Here is a 12,663-nt window from a genome sequence, read left to right on the forward strand (position 1 = left end):
GCTCTTTGTACTTGCACGTCATTAAAATATAAAAGGTACCTCTATCCAATGAATGAAAATCATGAAAATTTCATTATAAATAAGATCGTTAAAAAAAGGGAAAAGACAATTAATAAATAAACATTCTTTCTTCAGATCAATGCTCACAAACACTGCTCATGCTGTTGACACAATCCAATGTCACTCACACACTTCAAATATACCTTTTATTGAATAAAACCCAATAGATGCAGCTAGCTGTTTATGTTATCACACTATCTGATGGTACTAATAGCTCTAAAAGTTGTTTTCAGGATGGCCCCCTTCCCTTTATCTATTCCAAAAGTTTACCGTATACACTAGAGGACTTGAAGGCAAATCACAACCCCCCCCCCTGGGGTCTGATTGGTCGTTTGGTTGAGGAGATCTGATATATTGTGATGTATGAGAACGCATTACGTGGTTGTTAGTTTCTATACCAGTATAGCATCTGTCAGCTGTCTATACAACCTCCGCAACCTAAATACTACAGCATACTGTAAATCAGACATAAGGACTCTTAATAATTGCTCATGTAAAAACAAATACAGATACTATAAAATGTCACTAGGGCCATTCTTGTTAGGTTATGACATATGAAAATCCAAACTGACCTGCTAAACCCGTGGCAGGCAATACACCTTTGGACAAAGACATTTGATTAGATCAGTGCACTAGTTCAACTATCTGTTAAATCTACATGGCCTCCTGTAGTCTATCACAGTGGGGGATGTATTAGATATTTTACACAATTACACCAAACTAATCTACTATCTGGTATACAGAAACATATACCTATCACATTTGACAATAAATGTTCTTAACAATAAACAAAATATTGTTCTTAAATAATGCAGCAGTGTAATTTTCATATCAAGATTACCATAAAATAGTGAAATCACCATTGCAAAAAAAATCTTTATGTCATGAATCGATTACAAATGTTGTTTTTAGAAAACTGAAAATAAAGATATACCTATGCACATGAAATTACATAATTACATATATAATATGTATTATATATTGCATTACATATATACAAACAATTACCGCTACAATATATCATGTAATTGCATGTACATGTATCATAATATTTTCAAGTTACATGATAAACATTCAATTTGATTGTCTGTGACTGAAGGTGAGTATAAGATCCTACTAATTAAACAGCCTTCCTTCCATGTAATCCTTACAACAACAATCTCTATGTCAAAAACATATTCCAAAGTAACTGGTAGACGCTAACATGGATATTATCATTTCAGATTTGCTATGAAGTTTTTCCCTAAGACTGGTTGTATATGTCACTGAGACAAGTTATATCAAATCAGTAAATCATCCCACAGGTAATATTAACATAACAGCTGTAACATTGTAAAAACAGTATAACCACATTACCATGTTCATGATTACTGAACATTCTTACATGGTGCGTTACGGCCAAATGTTTACAATCACAACAACAACTGATGACAGATAAAGTTATCCTGGTGATCCTTAATTCTTCACAGATTAGAAAAGCTAACACTTGGATGTGTTACAAGTTTTCTTAATGGCTAAGGTGTTGGGTTATCTCTTTAAAAAAATGCTGTGTCCATGATTGTTGTAATAAATAAAAGTAAACTGGTCTTTTAATGTTGTTATCAACCAAGTCTTCAATGATACAACTCATGAATTTACTCACCAGGTTCAGCTGTCGACCTGCCACACAGTAGGTCATTTCCCCACCATAAACTGGATTACCATAGAAAATTTAAGGACAAGTTCATCTCACATCAACACAAACAGAGACTTTCTCTTTCTTTACATAAAAGCTCTTCACATGATTGGATTATTTATAAAGAACACAGATTTTGCTCACAAAGTTTACCTCACACAAACATTCTTCTCTCCACAACTCTTCAAAATATTGGAGGTACCAAATAAAATAGTAACAGCATGAAATAATGGTAATACTGTAAAATTCCTATGAGAAATAATTGGTTAAAGTACCATATATAACCACACTAATGAGGACATATTTTGACAACTTATATTGTTACTTCTAGCGTAACAAAATTTCCGGATTTATCAAACAATTGATGTCAGTTAAGTAATGGAGTTCTGGTCCATGAGTAAAGTCAGTTAAGTAATGGAGTTCCTGTCTATGAGTGATGTCAGTTAAGTAATGGAGTTCCTGTCTATGAGTGATGTGAGTTAAGTAATGGATTCCCTGTCTATGAGTGATGTCAGTTAAGTAATGGAGTTCCTGTCTATGAGTGATGTAAGTTAAGTAATGGAGTTCCTGTCTATGAGTGATGTTGGTTAAGTAATGGAGTTCCTGTCTATGAGTGATGTAATTTAAGTAATGGAGTTCCTGTCTATGGTTGATGTCAGTTAAGTAAAGGATTCCCTGTCTATGAGTGATGTAAGTTAAGTAATAGAGTTCCTGTCTGTGGGTGATGTCAGTTAAGTAATGAATTCCCTGTCTATGAGTGATACCAGTTAAGTAATGGAGTTCCAGTCTATGAATGATGTCAGTTAAGTAATGGATTCCCTGTCTATGAGTGATGTCAGTTAAGTAATGGAGTTCCTGTCTATGGGTGATGTCAGTTAAGTAATGGATTCCTTGTCTATGAGTGTTGTGAGTTAAGTAATGGATTCCCTGTCTATGAGTGATGTCAGTTAAGTAATGGAGTTCCAGTCTATGAATGATGTCAGTTAAATATTGGTTTTCCTGTCTATGAGTGATGTCGGTAAAGTAATGGTTTTCCTGTCTATGAATGCTGTCTATAATAAATGTAATGAAGTCCATACAAACAGAATGGTTGTTTTAATGTACAAAAACATGCTCATGGCTTGTTTGTCATTTTTTATAAGATGCAGGTGTAGTCCAAATGATCAATTAAAATTATATCATGTACACCTTTTCATCAATAATTAAAAAGGAAAAAAGACATTCTCTCTATTTTTCTCTCCAATGCAAAAGATGTCAGAACAATGGCTTGTGTTGTCTAAGTAATGTACTGAAAGACACTTTTTGGTTCACTGATATCACTCAAACATAAAGAAAGTAAAAAAATTCAATAAAATTAAACTCATAGTAAAATTACATAAACTGTACATAATACATGTAAAAGCCACCAAAACTGATTCTTTGATTCAACATTATAGGACTTTCACTGCACAAAAGTGTCATGAAAACTGTAGATTTGCACTAAATGTGTCATTTAAGTTGTAGAAAATATAGAAATATTGCACCGAGAGCACCACATTGTTTTGATAATTTCTGTCCTGTCTGTGCACTGTTACAATGTGTGTGATAACCTTGATCCTACCACACTGCTATAACGGGTCTGATAACCTTGGTCCTACCACACTGCTATAACAGCTTATGTGCTTCCGTAGAGTCTGTATTGTAATATTGTCGGAATACACGTTCATCCTTACAACACATCATGGCATGATATGTATGAATTAAAAGTCTTGGAAAGCGTGAGGTAAAGTATAACACAAACTGGTCTGGCACTGCTCCAAGGGAATTCTTCACATTGTCAGGCAGCTCTCGATAATGGTGTTTCTGCAATGGTTTTATAAAGATTTGTTATTTTTTCATTTTCATCCTCTATGTGATGATAATGTGGCAACAGTACAAACAAGAGGCCAATGGGTCTAAACGGTCACCTGTCAAGTCTGCATTTACCATGGGAAGACCCCAACATTTTGGTTCAATGCCAAATGATCCTTTCAAAACACTTGCCATCAAGTTCCTGTTAATCAAATACCCATAAATACCAATTTTCAGCGAAATATTGTTTAATGTCTAATTTTTGATATTAGGTTAGTTCTGTATAACTACAGAATTTTAAGAAAGATCTGTCCAATACTTCCCGAGAAATATTGTTTAATGTCTAATTTTTGATATTAGGTTAGTTCTATATAACTACAGAATTTTAAGAAAGATCTGACCAATACTTCCCAAGAAATATCGACAACAAACTTTGACCTTGAAATCCAAGATGTCTACCTTGAGACCATATAAGTATTCAAATCCATGAACAAAAGTGATGGTACACACCTAAGACCTAAGGGAACTTTAAGTTTTTCCTGAGAAATGGTGATGGTGAGAATTGTTTACAGACAGAAGGACAATTGGACCACTTGAAGAGCCAACCATCTGATCATGGTGGGCTCAAAAGACTTTTTGACATGTTGTAATGAAAATCCTTGTTATACCTAAACACATGTTTTCATATAAGTGCTTGATACTGTGACAAGATTTGTTATAATGAAAAGGTGACTCATAGCAAAAATGCTTGTTCTAACAAAAAGGCATGCTTCAATAAAAAGGCTCAGTTAAACAGACTATTTTTAGTTAATGTGCTTTAGTTATAAAGCAAGTTGTCTCTGATTGACATATTTACCATATAGGACGGGGGATATATGTGTTGATCTTATCATCACAAAGCTTTGTTGATAAACTGGCCAGTTTTTTTCGTAATACAGTAAGCTCGATAATACCATACTTACTTTGTTTCTCATAGCTCTGAGTAAGTCTCTCACATCTTATCATCACAAAGCTTTGTTGATAAACAGGCCGGTTTTTGTCGTAATACAGTAAGCTAGATAATACCATACTTACTTTGTTTCTCATAGCTCTGAGTAAGTCTCTCACATCTTATCATCACAAAGCTTTGTTGATAAACAGGCCGGTTTTTGTCGTAATACAGTAAGCTAGATAATACCATACTTACTTTGTTTCTCATAGCTCTGAGTAAGTCTCTCACATCTTATCATCACAAAGCTTTGTTGATAAACAGGCCGGTTTTTGTCGTAATACAGTAAGCTAGATAATACCATACTTACTTTGTTTCTCATAGCTCTGAGTAAGTCTCTCACATCTTATCATCACAAAGCTTTGTTGATAAACAGGCCGGTTTTTGTCGTAATACAGTAAGCTAGATAATACCATACTTACTTTGTTTCTCATAGCTCTGAGTAAGTCTCTCACATTCTCTCCTTTGTAGGTTCTAAATTTTCTGAGATCTAAAAAAATAAATGACACATAATAGTATTGCTTTTATCTCGGGAAACTTTTGGACAATATGAGACTGGTAGTTTTCAGTTATAAATATATCCCTAATATTTACAGAACACCACCATACAATTATCTGTTTTACAGAATGCAAGGGGATCGGTGGCAACATTATGTTGAAATGAGTCCAAAAGTTGAAAAATACACTATTTTTTCTACATCTATGTGAAGTATATATGATGCACACAATACAAGTGTTTCTGTATTTGTTCAAGTTTTCAGGACTTGTACAACCTTGTTTTCTTTCTAGATCAATGTCATGAAATACCATTTACCATTTTGTAATTCTACTGTAATATTTTTTCGCCAGTCTTTCTTGACGACCTCTGACCCTCCTTCCTCCAGCTTCCGTACCACCTCACACTGCTCTGTCTCCTTCTCAGTCCTGTCACTCACATCCTAAAACACAGATGACACAGACTCATGTCAGATCAGACATAACGGTTACTGCTTTATCTATATTATTGTTGCCCCATTTTGGGTCCAAGGGATATTACAGCAAAAAGTCTGAAGAAACAAAAAGTAGAGGCCCTTATAGTTCTAAATAAGAAATATGTTAAATTTGCAAATTTGTTTGCCCTTTCTTTATCAATTTTAGAGACTGTTTGGATCCATATCACCTAAGCATGGTCCTTGCAAAGTTTGAATGAAATAAATTAATTTTCTCTAGAAGAGAAGTCAAAAATATGAAAATTTTATGAACATCAGATGATAACAATCATGAACAAATAACAATATGTGAGTTATGCCTTTGTGATCTAAATATCAACCTTAGGAAATTATTACACAAATTATCCCACTCAGACAGTAGGTATTTACAATTACCATGTTATAGTTCAATAACTATCTTTGGTCAACTTTTCTTCATTGTAAATGTTATTAACAAGCTAAGGATGACAAACTTTTCAGAAAAGTTATTATTTGTTAAAGCTTGATACTTGGGATACAAGAGTGATATTGCAAAAATGAATACCTGGAAGAACATCATTTGCTTTTCCCTGCTCCAAAAGAATGGGTGTTTTAATATCATTTTAGCTGTTGGTCTCCTGGCTGGTTCAATGCTCAAGGCCGCTTCTATTAAATCTCGCCTTACATAGTAATCTAAGAACAAAGCAGAATAACTTACTGTTTTTTTTCTCTGTTCTATAACTCCTCTGCTGCAAATATCTAGGCTCATTTAATGTAAATGCCAAGTGTTTATGATATGACAGAGCAACATCATCATTGGTTGGTATTTCCATGATTCTGTTGTGCTGCTATAGATTACATCAAAGTTATGATGATGTTTTGCTTGATGTATATACATTTTGATATTTGAATACTTGTCAAAGTCTTGCTTGGAACATAAAAAGGAACCTTCTCGAGATCCAATTTTATCAATTATAAAAGTTGATGATAAATGTCAGTGACCTCTGGGTACCTTTTCTAATTCTAGAATTTCACATTATCTATCCTTTAAATCAATATTATACTATATTTTGGGATTATTTACAGGCCAGATAGTCTTAAGTTGGCTATCCTACACCATGTTGCTCTATTGACTTTGTTTTGGTCTTTCCCACCTGTCACAGGTAAACTGTCTAGATGGTGATCGCCTGCCATAATATTGGCCTGTCGTCGTAAAGAGTCTCCAAATGGATGCTTTCCTTTAGTAAGTACATAAAAGAAGACACATCCAGTGGAAAATATGTCAACGCTGCAGGTCTGAAAAAGGAAACAAAATATTACTTAATGCATCATGAGGATGCTTCGACAATGGTCCTCAGGTAAAAACAAATCACCACCCGAGATACAGTACCAAGTATATGTTACATGGAGATATCTTATTCCGTTTTGTATTGGCAATGAATGTCTTTCAAAACACAACAGAAACAGGGACATTATTGGTTTTTTTTACCTGAACAACTTGCTGTTACATTGATCTATCAAATGACATTTTTTTTTTTTTTTTAGCAGAACATTTTCTTCGGGTGTGTAAGTATAGTGTATAAGGGTTAAAAATCAATTTGTCAATTTGGTTGTCTTTTCTTAATTTCACAACTGAGTGTACATTTGCTTATAGTATTGTCAGCAATTTTATTGACTCCAACTCGTACATATTTTACACTTTAGTGTACATACACTTTCCATGTCATTTGCCTGATGAAAATGTCATTTGCCTGATGAAAGTGACAGAGTACATATTGCGCTAGTCATCAAAACATCACACATAAACATTTCACTGGTTGTGCTTAATGAACCTGTATACAATTAAATGGCAGTGTGATAAAAGTTAATGATCTTACAACTCTCTTATTCTCCTCCATCATTTCTGGAGCTATCCATCCATCCGTTCCAGCTGCTCCAGACCTGCGGGAAAATGAAATACGGCCAGCTGCCAACTTCTTACACAAGCCGAAGTCTGAGATCATGGCCCTCACCTCGCCCTTAGCATTGGGCTGGGACAGCAGTACATTGTGGGGCTTGACATCTCTGTGGACTGGAAAAGAAACATCCCCTCTGAACTGAACAAACAGTTGTCACACGAAATACACATGCTTTACTATAACTATAACGTTTGTCATTGTAGCTATATACATAAACACAGATTTATTTTGCAGTTTCTGCTTTTAAAGAATTTATTTTTATCATGAAGTATGTGAAGATATAAATCCAGAATTTAGATTTTTCAGTGACATCTCACTGATATCATATCTTTAGAATAACATTAGAAACTAGCTACCGATATCGAGGGAATGCAGATGTGCTATGCCTGACATGGCCTGGAATAGCAGAACGAGAGGATCCAGCATCCTAGAATATGGAGTGTGCCCCTCCACAAAGTCTTGTACAGTGGCCACACACAACTCCAAAGCTATGTATCGGAACTGGCTGTCAGCCTCCTAAAAATACAAAGAATAAAAATGAGACAAATTCTTCTGACACAGCAAAATCAATTAAAGTTTTTTTTTTGTTTTTTTTTATAATGAAATGAGCCCTTATATTAATTAGATGTCTGACATTTTTGTTGTCAAAATTAAAAAAAAAAATCTGTAGAATGTGGCAATCTTTTTCACTAATAATCAGTTCCTTAACGTGAGTTATCTGGAACAACTTAATGTTTACCCCTCAGGAACCTTTATGGAAAATTTATCAGCATCCAAGTACAAATACCGAAGGATATATATATATTTAAAACTTATGCAAAACCTTTAACCTGAAAATTTTGGCAAGAATAGCTATTCAGAACCAAAAAAGTGAAATAAAAAAAATCTCCAGTCTCACAGCACTATTAATTTTCAATGTCAATAAAATAGTGAAGTCCATAACTGGTCAAAAAAGTGGTTTTACTGTTTTTACAGCACTAGTACTGTATCATCAATATTGTATCTCCTGACAACCTCCATGTACACTAGTACTGTATCATCAACATTGTATCTCCTGACAACCTCCATGTACACTAGTACTGTATCATCAATATTGTATCTCCTGACAACCTCCATGTACACTAGTACTGTATCATCAATATTGTATCTCCTGACAACCTCCATGTACACTAGTACTGTATCATCAATATTGTATCTCCTGACAACCTCCATGTACACTAGTACTGTATCATCAATATTGTATCTCCTGACAACCTCCATGTACACTAGTACTGTATCATCAATATTGTATCTCCTGACAACCTCCATGTACACTAGTACTGTATCATCAATATTGTATCTCCTGACAACCTCCATGTACACTAGTACTGTATCATCAATATTGTATCTCCTGACAACCTCCATGTACACTAGTACTGTATCATCAATATTGTATCTCCTGACAACCTCCATGTACACTAGTACTGTATCATCAATATTGTATCTCCTGACAACCTCCATGTACACTAGTACTGTATCATCAATATTGTATCTCCTGACAACCTCCATGTACACTAGTACTGTATCATCAATATTGTATCTCCTGACAACCTCCATGTACACTAGTACTGTATCATCAATATTGTATCTCCTGACAACCTCCATGTACACTAGTACTGTATCATCAATATTGTATCTCCTGACAACCTCCATGTACACTAGTACTGTATCATCAATATTGTATCTCCTGACAACCTCCATGTACACTAGTACTGTATCATCAATATTGTATCTCCTGACAACCTCCATGTACACTAGTACTGTATCATCAATATTGTATCTCCTGACAACCTCCATGTACACTAGTACTGTATCATCAATATTGTATCTCCTGACAACCTCCATGTACACTAGTACTGTATCATCAATATTGTATCTCCTGACAACCTCCATGTACACTAGTACTGTATCATCAATATTGTATCTCCTGACAACCTCCATGTACACTAGTACTGTATCATCAATATTGTATCTCCTGACAACCTCCATGTACACTAGTACTGTATCATCAATATTGTATCTCCTGACAACCTCCATGTACACTAGTACTGTATCATCAATATTGTATCTCCTGACAACCTCCATGTACACTAGTACTGTATCATCAATATTGTATCTCCTGACAACCTCCATGTACACTAGTACTGTATCATCAATATTGTATCTCCTGACAACCTCCATGTACACTAGTACTGTATCATCAATATTGTATCTCCTGACAACCTCCATGTACACTAGTACTGTATCATCAATATTGTATCTCCTGACAACCTCCATGTACACTAGTACTGTATCATCAATATTGTATCTCCTGACAACCTCCATGTACACTAGTACTGTATCATCAATATTGTATCTCCTGACAACCTCCATGTACACTAGTACTGTATCATCAATATTGTATCTCCTGACAACCTCCATGTACACTAGTACTGTATCATCAATATTGTATCTCCTGACAACCTCCATGTACACTAGTACTGTATCATCAATATTGTATCTCCTGACAACCTCCATGTACACTAGTACTGTATCATCAATATTGTATCTCCTGACAACCTCCATGTACACTAGTACTGTATCATCAATATTGTATCTCCTGACAACCTCCATGTACACTAGTACTGTATCATCAATATTGTATCTCCTAGCAACCTCCATGTACACTAGTACTGTATCATCAATATCGTATCTCCTGACAACCTCCATGCCAAATACCAGCAGTCGTTCAAAGACTTCTGGTTTTAAATGAATCTCAACATCAAAACTTAACCTGCGTCAATGTGGACGCTGACACAAGGCACACTTATTCTTTAATAGGCAACCTAGAAAAAGTACATACAATGCTGACTAAAAAACGAAACCGATCGGTCAATGTACAAGTGATATAAATTAATTTCACTCCAAACATACATCAAATGTTTACAATAAACAGTATATAATGAATATTTTATCCCACAGACGGATGCTATTCTATTTAGTGGACCAATATTTATTTCAGACTGATGATAGATATAAATTCCATAGCAAGTGAACCAATATTCAACAGACTGATGAGTGTTACTACCATGGAGAAGTATCTTATGACGTTTGGGTGCTGATCCGACTCCCTCAAAAGCTCCACTTCCCGGTCAGCAAATGTAAAACACTCGGGTAGAAGTCGCTTGATTGCCACGTCTCGATTGTCAAACCGGCCCCTATTTTTAAATTGTAAGACATAGTTAACCTATATGTTTATCTATATATGGATATAGTATGAGATGATAAAATGATTGTTTTTGTTTGGTTTTTATCTTTACTCTTATTGTTCACATTTTTGTAACAAAAAAAATAAATATCCTTAAAGGTTACACACTTTCTTTATAGTGGATTAAAAATTCTATTACCTGTACACGAATGTTCCCTCACAACCATGGCCCAGCACATCGTTAGGGTTGAAATCTATTTTTCCAACCTTGATATGTCCGTTTGGCAAACCTGTAATTTTGTAAAGAATCTCAATAGTTTCTGCGATTATTCATCAACTTCATTTTAAAAGACTATGCACACTAGGAGTATGGTTCACTTAACCCCTCTTGACTGCTGAATAGAGCCAACTCGAAGAAATATGTTCTTGATCAGTAACAATACTAATATTTGTACAAAGACTTACTGTCATAGTTTTCACCAGATTTTGTGTTTCCACTTCCAATAAATGAAGTTTGAGCTGACTTTTGGTTCTGGTCTAATAGCTGTTGTTCCCTCAACATTCTTTTGATAGACAGCTCTTGTTGCTACAGAAACAGAAAAAAAATATTAATGTTTCTTAACACAATGCTATCACGATTTTTAATCAATTTTCTGACCTAAGAAATCTAAAGCCATAAAACCAACAGGTTAATTTCTATTGCTGATTTTGCCAGCTGTTTTCAATGTTAAGCTTATTTTGTTAATAGCCTCTTCAAACATGTACTCGTTTGAGGACCAATACATGCCGAAGTTTGATAACAAATTGGTGCAGGAATGAAGCCACTAAAATGAGAACTATAAGCTCTATAAATAGTAATGGTGACCTTGATTTTGACCATGGACCACTGGAACACAAACTTATATGAGATAATCTCATGCCTGACCAAGAAATGAAGTTTGATCAAATTCGTGCAGAAATGAAGTTGCTAGAGCATTGACAAAATTTGATCAACATACAAACCAAATGCTATATCCCCTAATAAAGTGACTTTGTCACAAAGGGATGGAAATAATTACATGCAAAATTAAATAGTTATATTGTGGATCTGACAGGTGTTTACCCTTGGAAAGTAGTAGACGATGGCAAGTATGGTGATAATCAGCAGGCCGACTGTGATGAGGAACTTGAAGTCAGACCCAAGATACATTGCTAACAGACTGCTGTCCAGGTCTGTGCTGTTTTTGGTTGGAACACTGTCCACAACTGGTGGCACAGGGATCACTCTGATATCCCCCTCCTCATCAGAATCTTCTGTAATCTGAAATGCTGGTGAGATTCTGGACTTGGATTTGTCTGGGACTTCGTGATAGCCTGAAATGACAGAGAGTTAAATCAGACAATGGCTAAATATTGATGACAACAAAGAATTACAACAACATTTTTTTCTAATAATTATTATTATGAAGTTTACTTATAACACTAAACTGAACATTTATATCCATTCTAGCCTATTAGTCTGCTTCAATATGCAACTGTGTATGTAAATGCATACTCTAGTCCTACTACAAAGATAGAATACTCAACTAACAAACTTAACTGCTTACAGCCAGGACACTGATCTGACAAACTCTTGTCCTACTACAATGATAGAATACTCAACTAACAAACTTAATTGCTTAATTCTACTTCTACATGGTACTGACTTACTTCAACAATTTGAAGATAAAATGTCAGACGAGGAGTGAAACATGGAAAGAGATTGTTTTTAAAAGATACGAGGTGGTCTAATTTGCGTTTGAAAAGTGACAGTAGAGGGCTGATTTGAATAACTCCGTTGTGGGGCTCGAAATAATGTCAGGTGGGAGTTTATTCCACTCTGTATAGTTCGAGGGAAGAATGATGTCTTTCTGGTCTGGGTTTTTGAGTGGGGAATTTGATACGAAAACTGGTGGTTTGTTCGGGATTTTCTAACTGTAGGGATTAATCTGTCTGATTTT

General features: G+C 35.0%; 1 protein-coding gene across 1 annotated transcript in view; it reads right to left on the reverse strand.

Moving 5' to 3' along the window:
- Positions 1-1,045: 1,045 nt before the first annotated feature.
- The window catches only part of LOC110466943 (serine/threonine-protein kinase/endoribonuclease IRE1-like), a 21,512-nt gene continuing 9,894 nt past the window's right edge, over positions 1,046-12,663 (reverse strand). The window contains exons 12-22 of the mRNA XM_021523759.1: positions 11,787-12,037; positions 11,150-11,270; positions 10,884-10,974; positions 10,565-10,694; positions 7,815-7,974; positions 7,378-7,571; positions 6,655-6,796; positions 6,066-6,193; positions 5,368-5,491; positions 4,976-5,043; positions 1,046-3,577 (exon numbers count right to left, since the gene is read on the reverse strand). Of these exons, the coding sequence (XP_021379434.1) occupies positions 3,380-3,577; positions 4,976-5,043; positions 5,368-5,491; positions 6,066-6,193; positions 6,655-6,796; positions 7,378-7,571; positions 7,815-7,974; positions 10,565-10,694; positions 10,884-10,974; positions 11,150-11,270; positions 11,787-12,037 (1,607 nt within the window). The 3' untranslated portion in view covers positions 1,046-3,379. The remainder of the gene's footprint in view (positions 3,578-4,975; positions 5,044-5,367; positions 5,492-6,065; positions 6,194-6,654; positions 6,797-7,377; positions 7,572-7,814; positions 7,975-10,564; positions 10,695-10,883; positions 10,975-11,149; positions 11,271-11,786; positions 12,038-12,663) is intronic.

The sequence above is a fragment of the Mizuhopecten yessoensis genome, unplaced genomic scaffold, assembly GCF_002113885.1.
Source record: "Mizuhopecten yessoensis strain PY_sf001 unplaced genomic scaffold, ASM211388v2 scaffold11149, whole genome shotgun sequence".
NCBI classification, from domain to species: Eukaryota; Metazoa; Mollusca; class Bivalvia; order Pectinida; family Pectinidae; genus Mizuhopecten; species Mizuhopecten yessoensis.